The sequence below is a fragment of the Physcomitrium patens genome, chromosome 9 (assembly GCF_059467195.1).
Source record: "Physcomitrium patens ecotype Gransden chromosome 9, ASM5946719v1, whole genome shotgun sequence".
Taxonomy (NCBI): domain Eukaryota; kingdom Viridiplantae; phylum Streptophyta; class Bryopsida; order Funariales; family Funariaceae; genus Physcomitrium; species Physcomitrium patens.
In genome coordinates, this window is record NC_143418.1 from 5718206 (window position 1) to 5735863 (window position 17658).

The following is a 17658-nucleotide window of genomic DNA, read 5'->3' on the forward strand; positions in this document are numbered from 1 at the left end:
TGTATTGATCATTATTTATTCTTGAAAAAAAATCACAATGTAAAGAATATTTTAATTGATAATAAAGTCGATGATTTGAAATTTTACTTAAAATATAAATATATACTTAAGCTTAGTTTATAAAATAAAATTTTATTTTGGAAGAATAATAATCAATAAATGTATCATCATTCTACTTGGTGTGCATACATACATATATACATACATATATATATATATATATATATGCAATCATTAGAAGATAAAAAAAATTAAAAAAATTGTATGTAAATAATTTTAAAAAAATATATATTATTTTTATATATTATTCTCATAAGTAATAAATGCTTTTATAAATAAGTCTTAAGTTATATTTGAATGGTTCTATATTTAACCTTGAATGCTTAGATCATCTCAATCAATTGACATTAGAAAACCATTTTGTAAAATCTTTTATAGACATTTTACAAAAATTCCTCTACCAACGAAATAGAATAATAAACATTGCTCAAGGTCCAATATTAATTAGTAAATTAATATTGGCATATAAAATATAGCATGGTTTTAGCTTTGTAAATCCCAATTACAAAATTCATATTGCATAATAAGATTGGTCTATCTATATTCAGCATTTAAAACAAAATATTCCAATGGAAAATTAGAAGAGTAGAGCACGAAATAAAACTTAATATTTTAGTAAGCATTACTTTCAGTATATTCACTAGAAGCAACCATACCAGGGGAGTCTTTATGTTTATAATAGGTAATAAGAAGGCAACTTTTAAAGCTTGTAATTAGTTAAAATAAAGAAATATTTCTTGATTAGATTTGTACTTATGTAAATTAGCTACAAGGGTGTAAGAGGAAAAAATAAGGTGGGATATATTTTTTTTATACATAGCATGAGATAGTGTTATCTACAAAAACAAATTATAGTTTTTGCTATGATTTGATAAGTTGTGCCATGTATTGCAAAAAAATAACTTTAAATAATACTTTAAAACTATCCACAACTTTTAGAATCAGGATATGAGTTATCATGTTTAAAGCTATAATAAAAATGAATTAAAAAAAATCAAAATGATTTAATTCATGTCATGATTTCTTTTCACTTAATACTGTCTTCAAAAGCCAAGACTTTCAAAGCACAACTTTCTTCACAAAGTAGAAATTTTCATTGGGCTAATGAACCATGACTCTTTTTTAAAGTAGGTTTCTTGCTATAAAACTATTAAAAGAAAAATGAACTGTCTAATAATATCTTATTAAGCATTAGAAATGGGTCTTTTAGTGCACGTTGGGTATGCCACAAACAGAAGTGTTCTCAGAAAAACAATTAAATTAGGACCAAATGTTCTAATCCAACAACCTAGAACTTGTTTTGTTTTAATTATTTCAACCCAAAGAAATTAAAAGCATTGAGTAAGGCTTACTTTTTCGAATTTGAGACTCTCCATTTTATCCCCTTTTCCCATGAATTGTGCCAAGATCAAAGTTACCACACTCATCCTGGAAAATGCTTCCTCCATCCTTATGTGCAAAACCTTGAAAGATGATGCAGCATTCATGGTGGCATTAAATAAGGAAAGCAAAGGCTGTGGTCCTTGTCTGTGCACATGTGAGGGCTTTGCTATGGCCCCCTCCTCATTCTCCTTCCTACCAGAGTAAGCAGGTTTCGACCCACTTTACTATTTATATTTCATAAGAAAAATGAAATTCAATAAACAAGTAAATGACTGGAAAAATGTACCTGCTTTCAAATGCTTTGGGTCAGAGGCACTATGCCCAATAGGCAAAGGATTGACCACCACACTCCTCCAATTTTGATTATTGCAATGGGGCTCCAACAGTGTGAGGAACAACTAGTATGATATATTTCTCATTATTAAAGCTCAGACACCCAAACTGCAATGCAGGTGATAAACATTCATGTAACTCATAGAAGTTTGAAAATGCTCAACTGTGGTATAACTCGATTTTCACTACCAACAGATCTCAGCTCTGACACACACACAAAAAGCAAATAAAGGTACCAGAACAGGGTCCACCGAATTGGATAGGTATGTAGGTAGGTAGGTATGTAGGTAGGTGAACAATGAGGGAGGCACCAACACATGCAAAGGCTTTTCTCAACTGGCCTCGAAAGGCAGAGCCTGAGCTGTGATGGAATTATTCATTCGTCCATTTACACCTATTCATCCATATATCCCGACCCACTTTTCTCTTTACTTTTTCACAAAATACATACTTCTAATACAAAATGTGACCCGGCATGTTCCCACATCCCTCTCCAACCCTGGGAGGGGTAGGCTTGGAATGAGGTCGGGAGGACCAAGCCTAAACCAACCCCCCCCCCCCAAAAGCTCCATAAGTGATGAAGCAATGAATGATTGTGGGCCCAATGCCATTTTATGAGAGGGGAATATGGAGTTGGGTCTTGCTTCTTCTTCACCATCATCTCTTATTTATACGTGTTTTTGTTCATATTTATTGGCTTTGACAAGTGACTGGAGCTGGGTAAACTGAAAGAGAGTAGGGGGACAACATTACATCTCCAATTATGTCCCAAAAACAGGGTTGCAGCAGACATTGATGATTCCTGCTTCTTTTTGTACCACGTACGCTTGAGTGGAGGAGGCAGTGGTTTCGGAGATTTAACCCTTTGTTTAAAGGTTAGATTCTCGCATTATCCGCTTGGACTTTCCCATCAATTTAGGGAAAGGTGAATACTTGGGCATGCCTGTTTGATAGATCACTCCACATACCTTCTGTTTGGGAGGGTTTCAAAGCATGAGAATGACTAAAACTTTGGAAAAGTGGACACCTAAAGGCTAATGTACATCAGTGCTTGGATTTCCATGATTGAAGTCTGCCCACCTTGGAGACTCCAATTCTTCTGAATTTGAGTTCATTGGAAAACGAGACTTAGCAGTTGACGCATCAAATCGAGTCCAGTATGAAATTTGCTTCACACTGCTCACTATGCGACGCATGATCAGTATTTTTTTTAAGGTTAAGAAGAACATGCACGTGTCACCAGTTGTAAGCAATCTCCAAATTGGAGTCGCAGAAGAAGGTGAAGGTTCCACGTTTAAAATTCGAGGAACATTAGGTACTACTGGTCGGAAGTGAATCATTCAAGCCAATTTTACTGTAAACCTCCACGAAGAGGGTCTCAGAGCCAAGAGCCAGGATGTCAAAGAGCGCAAGAAGTGTTCAGTGCATTATATACGGTACTTTCACCTCAGTCAGCCTCTACAATTTTAAGAAGATTTTGACTCTCATAGTTTAGGGGTGTATATATACATTGATGTACAAAAAGACTTGTAGAGTTGATTGATTGCTGATCCTGAGAACAGACAATGAATCGGAAACCCAGCACTTTGCACTTGCTTTCTGTGTCAGTCTCCACTTTACATGTGGCAGACTTAGTAGCATTCATTTGAACCCACTCCCCTTATTAAACTTGCAACATGAAACGTCAAAAGTTTTTGTTTGAATTGGAAAAGCTGAAAGAAGCAAGAGTATCAAACGAGAAACAAAATTTGTGTCTACGACTGATTGTAACGAGTTGAGGGATAGAGCACTCTGACGAGCTAGAGAAAATTCATTATTTCGAGAGCCGACTCTCGAGTCCTGTCCTTCGTCTGTTGAGTTCCTGAGAAAATCACGATAGTACAGGCATAAGAACAACGAAATTAATGCGTATTTTAAACATGGGAACATTTGCAACCTAAATAGTATTTCATGAATGGAACGCAAAGAATCCGCCTTTACTTAAAAAAATAGACAATGATGTGTTACTCATTGAGACTCTACGACCGCAAAAACTCTAATTATAAAAAGGTCAGTCAAACATCTCTTCATTTGCTTCACAATCATTGGATCCTTTTTAACACTAGTTTAAATTACAAAAAGAAAAAATAAAGAACTTATGTCCTTGTCCACTTGGGTGAGAATCAAATTACTTTTTCTCTTGGAAAACATGCGCCTACATGTGTTGAACGATTTTCACACACCTGGCAGACGCTCACATAACAGAGCACAGTGAGAATACAAATACGAGGGAGAATATCAGCTTTACCCCAAGGTCCTTCTGGTCGTTTGCACGTCAATTCCACCTCTCAACATGGCTCCACTTGATGCTGACTAAACACGCCAACCCATGTGATAAGCCTAGCGACAATTAGCAAGACAAGTTTACAATTCTGCAACAGCCAATTGCTGGAATATGAGGTTACCTATCCACTAACAGAAGGCATCTTATGATTCCAAAAGTATTTGTTTATTTGTCTGTTTTTCTCGAACGTGATAGCCAGCGTCAATCACCTTCAAGGAAGAAGTAAAAGCAGTTTAAATGTTAGTCTTCACTAAGAATGTGAAACCAGCAGCCATCCTACCGGCAATTCAAGTTGAAACCTAAAGATACACAATCAAATTCGAGGGCACCTAAAGCTACAATGTATAGAATCCTACAACCTATGAGTCACCAGATGGCTAATTCGTGACGTAGACCCGTAACTCCAATCCCTCCACTCGCTCTTCTTGATACCCTCGTCAGGAACCCATAGGACACTTTAGATACACCAAGACAATACAACACACCAGTGATCGCTGTTGTCATTGTGAACTAATGTCTATCTATAATCTCACAACAAAGTAAGCTCTAAGTACAGAGAAGCATTCTCATGAACATGAACAGTGTTAGCACGGTCACGATCTGGAGAAACCGCAAAGTATTAAAAAACCCATTAGCTGCAAGAAACAAAAGTTCTGCAAGTAGGGATTTTAAAACAAACTGCCAAACCCTCAACTACGTGCATTGGTTGTTGGTAGCTATTCTTAAAGTCGACTGCAATCATCACCGAGTAAATCGACATGTGAGCACTATGGTACAATATGCACATCCACTCCTAAAAAATAAATAAATGGAGGAACGCCTCATAACATAAAACGCATCCGACTACGTTCAAATACAGATATATTAAAATCTAGGCAAACTTCAAAACACGCACTCTCCATAATCTGAAGAGAGCATCCCATTCAGTCTCAATTAGAATAACTAAAATTACGTAGGCGATCGTACAGCAGCGTAAGGTGACGACAAATCTCACATAGGATAAGTGCTTCTTTAGGGCTTCGAGAAGGTAAAGTAACTGCAATCCAACACCAGGAACCTGGCAGAGATCGAAGACAACTACTGTTTCGTATGCAGCTTTGTAAAACAAGGCTGTAGAAAACAATCATGCACATAACGAGAATGCATCAATCTGAATGAAGAACTCAAACAAAATGAATCACAAGACCCTAAGTTATGATATTTCATTGCAATATTGAGCTTCTAGCCCTAACCATAATTATTTCAAGCACATCGGGGTTGCAAGTTCAGATGTTTGGAATACTTAGTATCAGTGAAAATTGCATCCAAGAAGGATGGAGACTAGAAGAAATACACAAAAGAGAGTACAGCAATTGGACAAGGAGAAATGGCATTCACAGCCAACAAAACCTGATGCTCACGACAGTAACGTTGCTCCGCATTCTGCATACATGCAGCAGCAGGCCGAGAATTGGTGTGAAGACTTCAGTTCTAGAAACGGCTGCTGCATCTGTTCTTCGATTATTGGTTTGGTTCATCCAACAATGCACATTCCAAGTCCATGTGATCGTCAGCAGGAGGAGCAGATAATGTAGATGCTGTCGAACGTGAAATCAGCAAGAAAGCAGAAGGAGTTCTTGTGGTTTCCATTGCAATTCCTTCGAAAGTGGTGAGTAGAATTGAATTTACAAAATTTGCATCTAGTTTTGAGAGGGGAAGTATCTATGTGGTAGACAATTTCGATGACGAGAACCGTCAAAAAAATATCATGTTAAACCTTTCTAGAAGACAAATCTCATTGTATGTCTATTAGTTTTATCTTAATCTTAGCTTTGATCATAGCTGACTGTGGGGAATGTTCAGTATTACAATCTCAGACGGCTTCTCAGTCTTTCACACTTCAATTTGTATTCTAAGTTTTCTAGACAAGCAACAAAGAACCATTTAGTGTTGGAATCAAAATGACAGAAGAAATGACAAAAATTAAATCCTGTAATAATACTAGTGTCATGAAAACTTCAAAAGATAGCAGAATAATTAACACTATGTTTTTCTTTATAAAAAAAGGTTGATATTGCGCAGTAAGCCGAGGTTGTTCTCGAGAGTTGTGTGCATATAAACTATCGGTTACAATGAACTTTAGCTTAGCAGCAGAAATTAACTCAACCAAGATCAGCAGGTGGAGCAGACGTTGCTGAAGGCTATGTCGGTCCTGTCGGACCTACGAAGCAGATGTGATCTATGTCCATTTTCTAATTCATGAGCATTTCCCTAGAATCACCTCTATTCACTATCCAAACACGAAATTCTGCCTCTACAGAAATCCACCTCCAGTTTCTACACACACCCATTTCACCATGTCACGACAATCAATTGGGGTCCTGGAAAGATGCCTCGATCTCCGTGCTTCAACACATGCATCCATATCCATGGATTCTATTCTGCAGGGCTTCACACAGAGCAAGTGTAAGCCGCAGTTGCAATCTGAAAAATTCCGTGCTAGCAGCTTAACAACCGATTCCCATGGTCCTGAAGTTTTACTCATTAATAAATACCTGATGAAAGATTACACCCAGTAGACCACACAGAAGGCTAACAGATGGCAGTGCAAGTGTACCCTAAGTTTCATTTTGCCGTGCATTTCGGTCAGGATCACCTAATCTGTCAGAGACGACCATTTGAAGAGAACTTGACGGATGCGCAGTAAATCACGTGAAAGAGGATAAATGTAGGTCACTTCACAATGCTTTCTCCCATTCGTTAGTCCCATATAAGAAGAAGTTTTAACCTCCTGAAACGTGAAACATCATTCTCCTCGCCGACTATGCTCAGAGTTGACTTGAAGAATTACAGTTGACGTGCCATACTCTTTTCGATTACGCCACAGTAAAAAAAAATAAAAATAAATAAAAAATACGAGGAATCATACTGCTACAGTGACCCACAGTAAGGTCTAGTTGAGTCCGGAACTAAGCTCGTGTTGCAAGTACAAGTGAAACAGAAAAGCAGAATTGCATAGAGAGGCGAGTACAATGTGCGGGAACACTCCAAGTAATGCCCATGTCCAACACTTTTTCCGGGATTCTGTTCCACCTCGAAGGACGATTGCCGCGTTATCTGCCGCTCTGTACACGGTTTCGCATCAATAATAAATGAATCTGGAATTGCAGAGCTCCTTGACGCGGTCATCTGCCCTCGCAATTGTCGTGGTGACACAGTGAAAGGAACACAGGTCAGAGACGTAGCTGTAGGTTCAGCACAGAACGCTTCGATTCTGAATCCAAGAAACAAATTTAGCACCGCCACCACCAAAAATAGATTATGCTGAATCAAGAACCGTCGCCGCAGCATAAAAGTTGAAACTTTCAACGCTAAAATAAGTTCACTTGCGCGACAGAATCCAATTCAAAGCGAACATACATAAAAAAACAAACAAACAAACAAACAAACACACAAACACACACACACACACACACACACACACACAATGCTCTTTGAGAACATTCAACTTCGTTGATCAATCTTTGATCCCACTTCCAATTTAAAGAAAGAATTGCTCTTCTTTGCATCTGCGTCTTTTCACACACGCTGTATCGAGTAGGATTCACATTCATGGAATCCACAACTCTATGCATATAATAAGACATAGTAACACGAACACACCAATATCGTACTTTCTGACACATGCTAGACTTGTGTCAAAACTACCCATCTCCGCTCTATAGAAGCTGGCTCTCCGCAACAACTAAGAGCACCCTGTCATATATATACAGTGCTTTTAAATCAGGCATACCTGCAGAAACAACACTGGTAAATCACACCCACCCAACTCCATGCAGAGTCGACCAAGTCTCTTTAAAAGACAACTGCCTCCCAATCAGACCATTCGCAACACGGAGGCCACCCCGTAATATTTATGCGACAATGTTCCGCAAAATCAGAATCGTTGCTCAATACTGAATGCTCTTCATGTAGTGTGGGTTTGTGATGGGTTGATTGTTGTAGTCGTGATTGCGGAAATTAGCAGGGTAAGACTGGCTGGGTCTGTAATCACTAAAGTAATTGTCTTTGGGCTGATAACCTCTTTCAGGTTCAGCAGAGCGGTAGTGGTATCCACCTCCTCCATATGCAACCCGTGGGTCCATTCCTCCGTATGGAACTCGAGGATCCATTCCTCCATATGGGACTCGAGGGTCCATTCCTCCGTACGACATTCGAGGGTCCATTCCTCCGTTCGACATTCGTGGGTCCATTCCTCCGTTCGACATTCGTGGGTCCATTCCTCCGTTCGACATTCGAGGGTCCATTCCTCCATATGAGCTCCTAGGATCCGCATACATTGTTCTGGGATCCATCGTAGGTTGAAATCCTCTATAGTCATAGCTGTGTGGCTGGAAAGATGCTGGATATTCCATTTTCCTGTCGTTGTTCTGGATGTGATTCTGGTGATTGTTGCCACCTCCACCACCTCCGCCACCACCTTTAGCCTTCGCTTCGCCGCCACCTTTACCTCCGCCTCCTTCGTTCTTATTCTGATTGTCGTTGCCACCTCCACCACCACCTCCTTCTTTACCCTTGGCCTTTCCTTCGCCTCCACCTCCACCTCCGCCTCCCTCACTCTTGTTTTGGTTGTTGTTGCCACCGCCACCTCCACCTCCACCTCCTTCTTTAGCCTTGGCCTTCCCTTCACCACCCCCATTACCTCCGCCTCCTTCTTTCTTATTCTGATTATTGTTGCCTCCGCCTCCACCTCCACCACCTTTGCCTCCACCTCCTTCGTTCTTATTCTGATTGTCATTGCCTCCACCACCACCACCACCTTCTTTAGCCTTGGCCTTCCCTTCACCACCCCCATTACCCCCACCTCCTTCTTTCTTGTTCTGGTTGTTGTTGTTACCGCCACCACCGCCGCCGCCTCCTCCTCCTCCACCACCTTCTTTAGGTTTGGCTTTCCCTTCACCACCACCACCTGATTCTTTCTTAGCTTCCACAGGCCAATTGGCCGCCTTCTTGTCTACGTTCTTCTTGAATTTCTTTAACAAAGACGCAGGATCGATATATCCTACGACAGTAACTTTGCTGTGGCCACGGTCAATGCTCACTGATTGCACACCTGCACCGTGAAAAAGAGTCCTTTAGTGTACGTAAATAGAATGTCGAAGCGGAAAGCTTGATAAATTTCTCGATGAAAGACTACCTCAATTCGTTTGCGATGACAGAAAGACAGACGGAATAACACTCACAGAACAAGCTCTGTATAAAAAGTGCGAATATTCATTCTTCTCGTACACATTATCTGCACCAACTATCAAGAGTGAAATTGAGGATGGCGAAAGAAAATAATAGTACCAGGGGCATATCGGGCTTCCTCCAGAACCTTCTCCTCGCACTTGGGGCAGCACATCTTCACTTTGTACTCATATTTCTGCAACCCAGCAGAGGGACAGTGATTCATCCAAAATGCGTTAACCGTTGAATAGCCGCGAATTCATAAGGTAAGTAGATAAAAAATGTCTACCAACAGAAGTGGAGAACACCCACACTACAATTGACCTCACAATATCACCAATGCTTTCCACAGACCGAGTCTAATAAGTGAAGAATCAAGAGATGGACGCGAGTAACATTACTTACAGGCACTGAGGGTGCCTTGGGTTTGTTGTCTTTCTGCTCGCCCTTGTTATTATTGTTGTTCTTTTCACCACCACCACCTCCTCCGCCACCTCCCTTTCCCTTTTTACCCTTCCCATCACCATTCTCAGTGATCCATTCAGGATCATTGTTCTTGTTCATAACCTGAGCGATTCATTCTAGATGTCAATGAAACCTCTACAATAATAATACAGGGAACGCAGGAAGAAAGAACACAACGCCCACTTTACTTTCTTCCCGAGTTCGAACACCATCTCATTTTACCGCCAAGAAGTGCAAAAAAGCCCATAATCCCAAAACCTGACATACAGACAAGATTCAAATAACATAATTTCATCCTCTCGTAGTAAGACAATCATGTTCAACGCAGCAAAGCTTTGTAGCTGCAATCACTAAAACGAAGGTCCTCGTCTAAAACACTGAAGCGACGGCGTGTCACAAACACAGAAAACACACGAACACGCACGAACCCGCAACATCAAAGTGTTACCCAAACCAGACATTCAGTGGTCAAGTCGACAACATACCTCGTTCATGGACGCCATCTCGACGCAGCGTCACGCCCACAACGATCTGAACCTCTTATCACCAACAGAGCTAACCCACTTTACTGTTCCCAAGAAGGATAGTATAATTCTCACTTAAAGCACCCCACCCCCAGCTAAGTCTGCCATCAAGGAGCAGCGGCAACTGGACTCACGAGAAAGCCGAATACAATGGATCAAGGGACAGGCATGAAATATGCTCACGACGGGACAGGGGACAGGATTGTTGAGACAATTCAGCTTCAAAGGCGGGGAGCTTCGAGGATGAAATGGGGCGCTTGGGGGACGGTGGCCAGAGATGGGGCTAAGGTGGCATTTCAGTAAACAACATTATATGAGAATAAAGCCTACAAACCATTTGTGAGATTTTTTGTCGTGCCAGTGGGACCCGCTTAAAGAATGAGTAAGCATAGGGTACTAGGACGGAGGGAGGGCCACCTTCCGGGAACACGACAAACACTCAAGTGCCAAAACTACTTTGAAAGCGAGGCCACCTGTTGCCTCTACAGCTAGAAACTTGAGACCGTGACGGTAGAGTCCAGGGCCCTCTTGGAGAGCCTGTGCTCCTCTCGTCCATGCTCCTCCAGACTTCCGATGGGGTTGGCTGAACGCATCCTAGGTGCGTCAGACCCGCCTGTTTTTATCATTGACGGAATCAGCAGCAACATCACTAAACTTGCGCTACCTCACAAGTAGCAACTCCCCTTTCGTCGATGGCTTTAAGAAAGAATGAAATAAAGAGAACACTGAAGCGTGTGCACTGGGATCCACCTTTTCCCGACTACTCACATACGACAATCCTAAAATTTCATCCTTTTTGACGATAGGTTGTTGCGTTGAATTGTTTAGCGGGCAACATTTTTTGGTATTAAAAATATCGTGTATTAATTCAGTATGTAATACGACAAATCTCCATACACACGAGAACAAAAAGTACCTATAGATTGCCCTGGAAATAAAGTTTCAACATTGCAGACAATCGTGTGACGTACTGCCATTGTCTTGGCAAAACTGGATCCCTCCTATTGCGATTCAAGTTATCTCAATCGACGATGCATAGGTTTCGATGAGAAATTGATGGTGGCATTCGGAGAGACGAATGATTTTCCTGGAAACCCCAACTGTTCTTGATGTCAATCTGGTTACATTGTGTTGAAAAGAAATAGGAGCATAGGCACAATGGGAGCTGGTAATAGAAGATGCGGTGCTCCAATTGCCATCAACTGCGATGCTTTGCAGCATGAATAGTTACTGATGCGGTGCTTTTCGTGTTTTATAAGTTGTAAACTACAGAAATTTGGATTATCGAATTGCTCAAATTTGTTTCATGAATTCAGTGCGTGTCGGACGGAAATAGTAATTCAGCAAAGAAGACCACCCATCCTCTCTGATCTTTTTTTGGTACGCGATGTGACAACCAGCAGATCAGGCTCTGTCATTAAGACGGACACCTGGAATAGCAATCTTGAAATTTCGGATTCTCTGACCAACTACACCACTCCCGAGAATCTCTCAACATACATGCTGGCCTGCATACTCGTTCACGGTCATGTGTAATGATAGCAATTTAACAAACGTCATGAGGTAATAGGTTCTCTCTAAATACCCAGTCACTTGGATATGCACCTGTTGACACATCTGCTAACAATAGGGTAGATCCTCTATTTCCATCACTATATCCAGAATGTGTCTTAAGGTTCGTCAACAGCAAGTTGCGCGTCCAAAGCTGAAAAATCTTCGAAAAAAGCTTTGAAGTGATTGTATGAATATCCAACATCATCAACTCCGCACATCTCTCTGATGCTATGCATCGACAACTGGGGTGCCCCAACATCAACAGTACGAATGCCAATTCCACTAGCCAAGATAGGTCCAATAGTGGACCCACATGCCACATCATTTCGCACCACAAAGTTCTGTTTCAAAACATAAAACCAACAAAATGAGTTTCTAAAGTAGTGCAAAAATTCTCACAAAAAATACACCAGATGCTCTTCCGAAACCACAGCTAAGATAACAAACATGCGAGATCTGTTCATCGTAAAGCAAATGTATAAGATGATCGTACAAATTATCAGATGAAACGCAGACCCAGTAATCAGATCTAACCTGTGTAGGAAGATTGCGCAACTTCGCTATCTCTCGGAAGATGAAAGAAGTTATGGCATTCGTTGCGTAGCGCTGGTTAGCATTGTCTTTAATCACAAGCCCTCTGTGCATCTTTGGCTGATGGTTCTCCTCATGCTTTTCCTGGATTATTTCCAAAAGTAATTCATAAACAATCACCTAGTTATTATATGGGCAAGTGAAATCTCATTCCACTAATTGATGCAGCTCTCCATCCACTAACTATCGAAACACTATAACTTCGTTTAGTTCTAGACAGCACAACCACACCAAAAAGATGTATACTTGAAAACGAAGCTATCATCAATCCAATCTTCGCAGCAAGAGGCTAAGCTAGCAGCTCACCGGGTAATTGGGATGCAAACAATGCGCCATGTCTGCAGAAACCAAAAAGCTCTTCTGAATTGCTCTCTCTAAAAGCCCCTGAGGTGCGCAGAAAGTAACAGGTCGTAAGTGATCTCGGCTCATCTTACTGAAGGTCCTGACAGCCCTTTCTTTCTAGGACTACCTAATACTACAATCTGAAAAATAATTTGGACTAGTACGTTTGTCAGATCCAATATGCTAGTATCCACAAAGATGTACAAAACCATTGAGATTACAAGACTATCTTGTAGTACAGTTTCGTACAATCACGCCGCTCGCACGCCCTCACCCGAGGGCATCAAAGATTCGCTGATTCGACTCTGAAAATAGTTTTGGACTTCCAAAAAATTACTTTAAAGAACTTCCCACCATTCACAGAACCAGAGCTTGTTACAACCTGAAGTACAGCTAATGTGTTCAAAATGGCGATACCTCAGCAGATGATTCCCCAAAATGGCTTGTGATACGTCTCAAAGCATCAACCAGAACTGGAGACCCGGCACCCTGAGCGGATTGAGAACCTACTTCTTCATGATCGAACAAAGCGACCATGCGTATTCCTACTTCTTCGGCCAAATCTGATGATGAGTCGATCAATGCCTAAAACCCCACATACAACACAACATTTGGAGAATATTAGCAGAATTCATAATTAGGATACTCCGTCGATCACATAATCATTTTCCAGCATCACATTAGGGTAAAAAAGAATCCTAATCCTCGCAATAAATAAATAAACGACTATAATCGCTTAAAATAAACAATTTTGTACTTGGATTGAGAATATGTATCAAATTATATGAGGGGTTGACCTATAGCTAACTGTAGTGAGCAAGTGCAACGGCCAATATGAAATCAGATCGTTCAGTTTAAGCCACTGTAAGATTACATATCGTATTTTGAGTACCGAGAATCTTCTCGTTGACAACTCAACATTAGGATTTATCTTACCTTCAAAGAGCAAAAAGACGAACAGAGATTGTCGAGTCTGCCTGAAAATATGAATTCTTTCAGAGCTCCACCAATAATGCTAGGTTGCGTGTCACAAACTTGAATATCGAAGTCAACAATTTCATCAGGTTTGCATGCAAGCTCGTTAGCAAGTAACTGAAAGGCAACCAATTGAGGGATAGGTTAGGCAACACGAAGCCAACAATTACAACGACGGAAGTCGGAAAACTGGTCGTAATTGTATTACTTTAGTGAAGCAGGATCACATCACAGTGATCAGCAGTCAAGACAACCATGGACTTCAACTCAAGGTAAATCGAACCCTACATTAAATAGATGAGGAACACTTCTTCACTCTAAAACATGTGGAGAACGAAAATCGATTTGATGCGCTTATCACTTAAGATTGAGACACGAAGTACCTGTAGAAGAAGTGGATGATGATCATCTGATTGATTTCCATTGCATTTAGAGGGTGAAGTGTCCTCTTCCGTACTATTGGACCCGGCGGGCTTGTTTGTTTCCGCCTGTCATATTTCACGTAACACCATTAGGACCTCACTTTTCTACTTTTCCTAGAATACCGCTAATACTATGTTTGAGAATTTTGAACACTTCCCGATACATGATCAAGGAATTCAGGGCCTTGTTGCGACGTGAGTAAATTACTGTGTCGATTCCAAAATATGCGAGACTTAAAACTTGTGCAGAAGCAGATCTTACTTTAATTATTGAAGCTAGGACAGGTGCTAAATGTGTCTGCGTGTTAACTTTGAACCCATCATTGACACCTCTGCAAGCACGATCAATCATCAGTAAAATGTTTAATGAGAAATACATGCCCCGAAGACATCTTTCTGGTGCAAACATCATACAATCAAAGAGAGCCATCACCGCTAGCACCATAATAAGACCAATCAGTGGAGTAATATTTCTTTGGCAGTGAAGAAAGGGCTCCAATATACATTATTAAAATCATAAGATTATCAAACCAAAATAAAGATGGCCATTACCACAGTAAGGATCCTAAGCTGTAATGCTGGAGACATCGGGAATAGAAAGTGTTTAGAGACATGCACTACTTCAACTCATACCATCACATATGTGCAATGTCTACTGAAGCCACCTTTACCTGTATACATCAGAACGAGAAAAATAAAACCGTAAAATGTGAATTACCTGTCCAGATGAATGGCAAGTGTAGGAATCCGCATGATCGGCTGCTCAACTCTTACAAGCTCGTGCGAGTAAGAAGATTTCTCTCCATTTTTTCGCTTGAGCACCACTCGCCCAGCAACCGTCAGATCTCGGTCAAACCAAGTATGCCATAAGCCGCCTCCATAGGTGCTTACACCAACCTCCAAAAAGCCACTCTTGATGACCTGCGCAATGAACAAGACAAAGTAACTATTAGCAATTCCTAAGCATATAACACGGGAATAGGCTAAGGCATAAGTTACGTTGAATCACGTAGACCCCAAAGAAAGTAATACAAGTCCGAAAATCTCCCATTTAGTAGAACATAATGAGGCGATTACCTTCGTTGTAGGCTTTAGTTTTGGGCAGGGACTGTCCGTATGTGCACCAATAATCAAGAATCCATTACCAGGAACATACCTGCACAGAAACAAACGGCGACAAAGAAGATTGATATTGTTATCAAGCTAAAGGGAAGTAGTTTAATATCAATAAAAATAAGGACAACTACAACATAAGGAACAATTAAAAGGTAGGAAGAAAAACAAACTTCGAAAGCTAGAAAACGTTCAAATCCAATAACAAAAATAACCAAATTTTAAAATAAATAAAAGAAGAAAAAAGAAAAAGAGAAGGAAACTTAGTAGTTTACTGTTTTATAATTTTGATACGATTATGAGTGAAAATACTTTACATTATTCTGGACACTAATGACATGATAAATAATGGTTATCCCAATAAAAGGCTGCAAGCTTCAAACTTTAATTTGAAGTACTTGCAATATGAAACTGAATAGCCTGAAATTCATCGGCATTAATCCAGAGCCACCCACTCATTAAAAGAAGACACAAGGAATAAGAAAATAATGAACAGAACTTGCTTTTTGCCAACTGCGAAAGCAACTATGGTCGAGTAATTTCTTGTAAAGAAATATCTCCCTCCAGCTTCCAAAGTCCATGACGCTCTTTCAGACAGTTGCTGATAGCCTGCTTTCAGTAGTCTGTTTTTTGATTCCTCTGAACAAACAAGAACAATCGTAGTTTTTAGACAACAGTAAAATAGACCTCGAAAGCAACATAAATGGACAACAATGCATTACTTAAGTCCAGTCGAGATTTAGAACGTGCAACACATCACCACATCACCACAAGACAACAAGAGTAATACTACACAGTTCCAACATTTGTATTGTTCCTAATCCAATAAATCCGAACATGATAGTTAGAAGTTTGAAATTTTATTTAATTAATCATAATTGTAAGCGTTTTATTTCAAATTCAAATAACTCGTGACTTGACTTCGGGTATCCTCGGATGCAGGTGCATAGAACAATCTGGGGGGAATTTAAAAAGAAATTGTGCGTCATTTGAGTAAACCAAAGTAGCAAATCACACAATCAGCACTGAATTGTGATCGATTCAGGAAAACTACCAGACATCAACCACAGTCATCTTGAAACACGAAGACTTCGACGCCAGAAACTAAACAGCATCCCGATATTAACGAGACGTAAATTAAATCAAATTAAATTAAATTAGTAGCACGTTCACTAACTTCAAGTTTCAATAGCATAATCTGGACGCAAAATCTTGGCGATCTGCATCCAAACACCTGGTGCCTAGATCCTCATCTCAATAATTAAAGCAAGACATCTGGTACAGGGGTTGTATAAATTGGAAAGCTCGTAACGTCTCATTTTCACACCCCCTCCCAAAACCTTGTAAACCCTAAGAAAATCTACAAACCGGCAATCGTTCTGAAAAATGAGACTGATCAATCCAGCGGCTAGTAGCGACTGAGAGGACTCGACATTCTGATTCTGCAACAGTAAGACCTCAGTATCCAAAAATCTGTGGGACCAAGTAACAGAAATAATGGAGTCGGTGAGAAGACTAGAAACGTACGGACGGCATGGAAGGGAGTTGGAGACGCATTCAGGAAGTCAACAAGCTCCTGTGCCACAGAATCCACCATGGTGCACAAGCGCAATCGTTAGTGATGCCGATGTGTAGTTCGTTAATGTATACCCCTCTAAAAACACTTCAAGGGGCTCAAGACCTGGTGTTTAAGATCGGTTCGAAGCACCGCTTTATGGAAAACCCCACTTCACGCAGGCTCTGAGACGAATGAATGAAACAGATGTTCCTCCTCAGTTTCCGATGGATGACCTCAATTGGGTCCTTGAAGAACTGGTGCCATGATGTGTAACACTCGTTCATCATGTTAACAGAGATGGCTCAGTGTTCTTGACGAGGTTGTCACCACCCAACTGAGAAAGCCTCTGTTCCTAATGGAAAAAATCCTAGTTTCGAGGACTTGATAGGACAAGTTAATGTTGTTGAAACCAACAAACTCTATTGGTAAAACCTCAGTCAGTTTTCGACTCGACTCAATGCGTACGATTAAGAGATTCTTTGAACATTTTTAGTTCTGCTGCTGAAATTGCAAACGTAAATTTTTGTTTAGATGTTGAGAGTGTACGATAGATTCAAAGTGTCCTAATGTGTGTAGCTGCCCGCCCGCTGCCCCCTCCCCGAGTTCCCTGCTACCTCTACATCTGTTGTGCTTTACGAGCTTGGCATACACCTTTGAGAAAGTCACCTGCAGACTCCACACAGCGGTGAGAAGCTCTTCGTGAGTGGCTCTTCCGCTCCATGGAAGTTTCAATAATTGCCTCGCCCGGGACCATAACAAGACCCGATGGAGCCCAATTGATAAGTTTTCTCGTTCCGTCAGTAGCTC

The 17658-nt window shown here is 40.6% G+C and overlaps 3 protein-coding genes across 3 annotated transcripts; all 3 read right to left on the reverse strand.

Moving 5' to 3' along the window:
- Positions 1-3240: 3240 nt before the first annotated feature.
- Positions 3241-7473, reverse strand: LOC141045779 (uncharacterized). Its single transcript, XM_073536287.2, has 3 exons — positions 5489-7473; positions 4064-4128; positions 3241-3637 (listed from the first exon to the last, which is right to left on the reverse strand). The coding sequence occupies exons 1-3, from the start codon at positions 5525-5527 to the stop codon at positions 3418-3420; spliced, it is 324 nt and encodes a 107-aa protein (XP_073392388.1). The 5' UTR covers positions 5528-7473; the 3' UTR covers positions 3241-3417.
- A 104-nt stretch (positions 7474-7577) lies between these two features.
- On the reverse strand, positions 7578-10604 carry LOC112286822 (uncharacterized). Its single transcript, XM_024529129.3, has 4 exons — positions 10258-10604; positions 9713-9874; positions 9428-9503; positions 7578-9191 (listed from the first exon to the last, which is right to left on the reverse strand). Exons 1-4 carry the CDS (start codon positions 10273-10275, stop codon positions 8029-8031), a joined length of 1419 nt encoding a protein of 472 aa, XP_024384897.1. The 5' UTR covers positions 10276-10604; the 3' UTR covers positions 7578-8028.
- A 1025-nt stretch (positions 10605-11629) lies between these two features.
- LOC112286821 (putative aspartyl aminopeptidase) lies at positions 11630-16943 on the reverse strand. The gene is made up of 11 exons (XM_024529127.3): positions 16821-16943; positions 15797-15932; positions 15258-15336; positions 14899-15101; positions 14443-14512; positions 14142-14246; positions 13720-13875; positions 13201-13368; positions 12748-12825; positions 12385-12525; positions 11630-12191 (listed from the first exon to the last, which is right to left on the reverse strand). The coding sequence occupies exons 1-11, from the start codon at positions 16888-16890 to the stop codon at positions 11967-11969; spliced, it is 1431 nt and encodes a 476-aa protein (XP_024384895.1). The 5' UTR covers positions 16891-16943; the 3' UTR covers positions 11630-11966.
- Positions 16944-17658: the final 715 nt, after the last annotated feature.

Bases quoted from the DNA above. Each gene is read 5' to 3' on its own strand.
- LOC112286821 (XM_024529127.3), bottom strand. From the start codon at position 16,890: ATGGTGGATTCTGTGGCACAGGAGCTTGTTGACTTCCTGAATGCGTCT. The intron at 15,102-15,257 runs GTAATCGCCTCA...TTCATTGCGCAG, and splicing joins AACTAAAGCCTACAACGAAG to GTCATCAAGAGTGGCTTTTT. The intron at 13,369-13,719 runs GTAAGATAAATC...GTGGGGTTTTAG, and splicing joins CGTCTTTTTGCTCTTTGAAG to GCATTGATCGACTCATCATC.
- LOC141045779 (XM_073536287.2), bottom strand. From the start codon at position 5,527: ATGCAGAATGCGGAGCAACGTTACTGTCGTGAGCATCAG. The intron at 4,129-5,488 runs GTTTTGTTGGCT...TGGCGTGTTTAG, and splicing joins GTTACTGTCGTGAGCATCAG to TCAGCATCAAGTGGAGCCAT. The intron at 3,638-4,063 runs GTAAAGCTGATA...TGATTTTCTCAG, and splicing joins ACGACCAGAAGGACCTTGGG to GAACTCAACAGACGAAGGAC.
- LOC112286822 (XM_024529129.3), bottom strand. The intron at 9,504-9,712 runs GTAAGTAATGTT...GCTGGGTTGCAG, and splicing joins CCAAGGCACCCTCAGTGCCT to AAATATGAGTACAAAGTGAA. The intron at 9,192-9,427 runs GTACTATTATTT...TTCACGGTGCAG, and splicing joins GGAAGCCCGATATGCCCCTG to GTGTGCAATCAGTGAGCATT.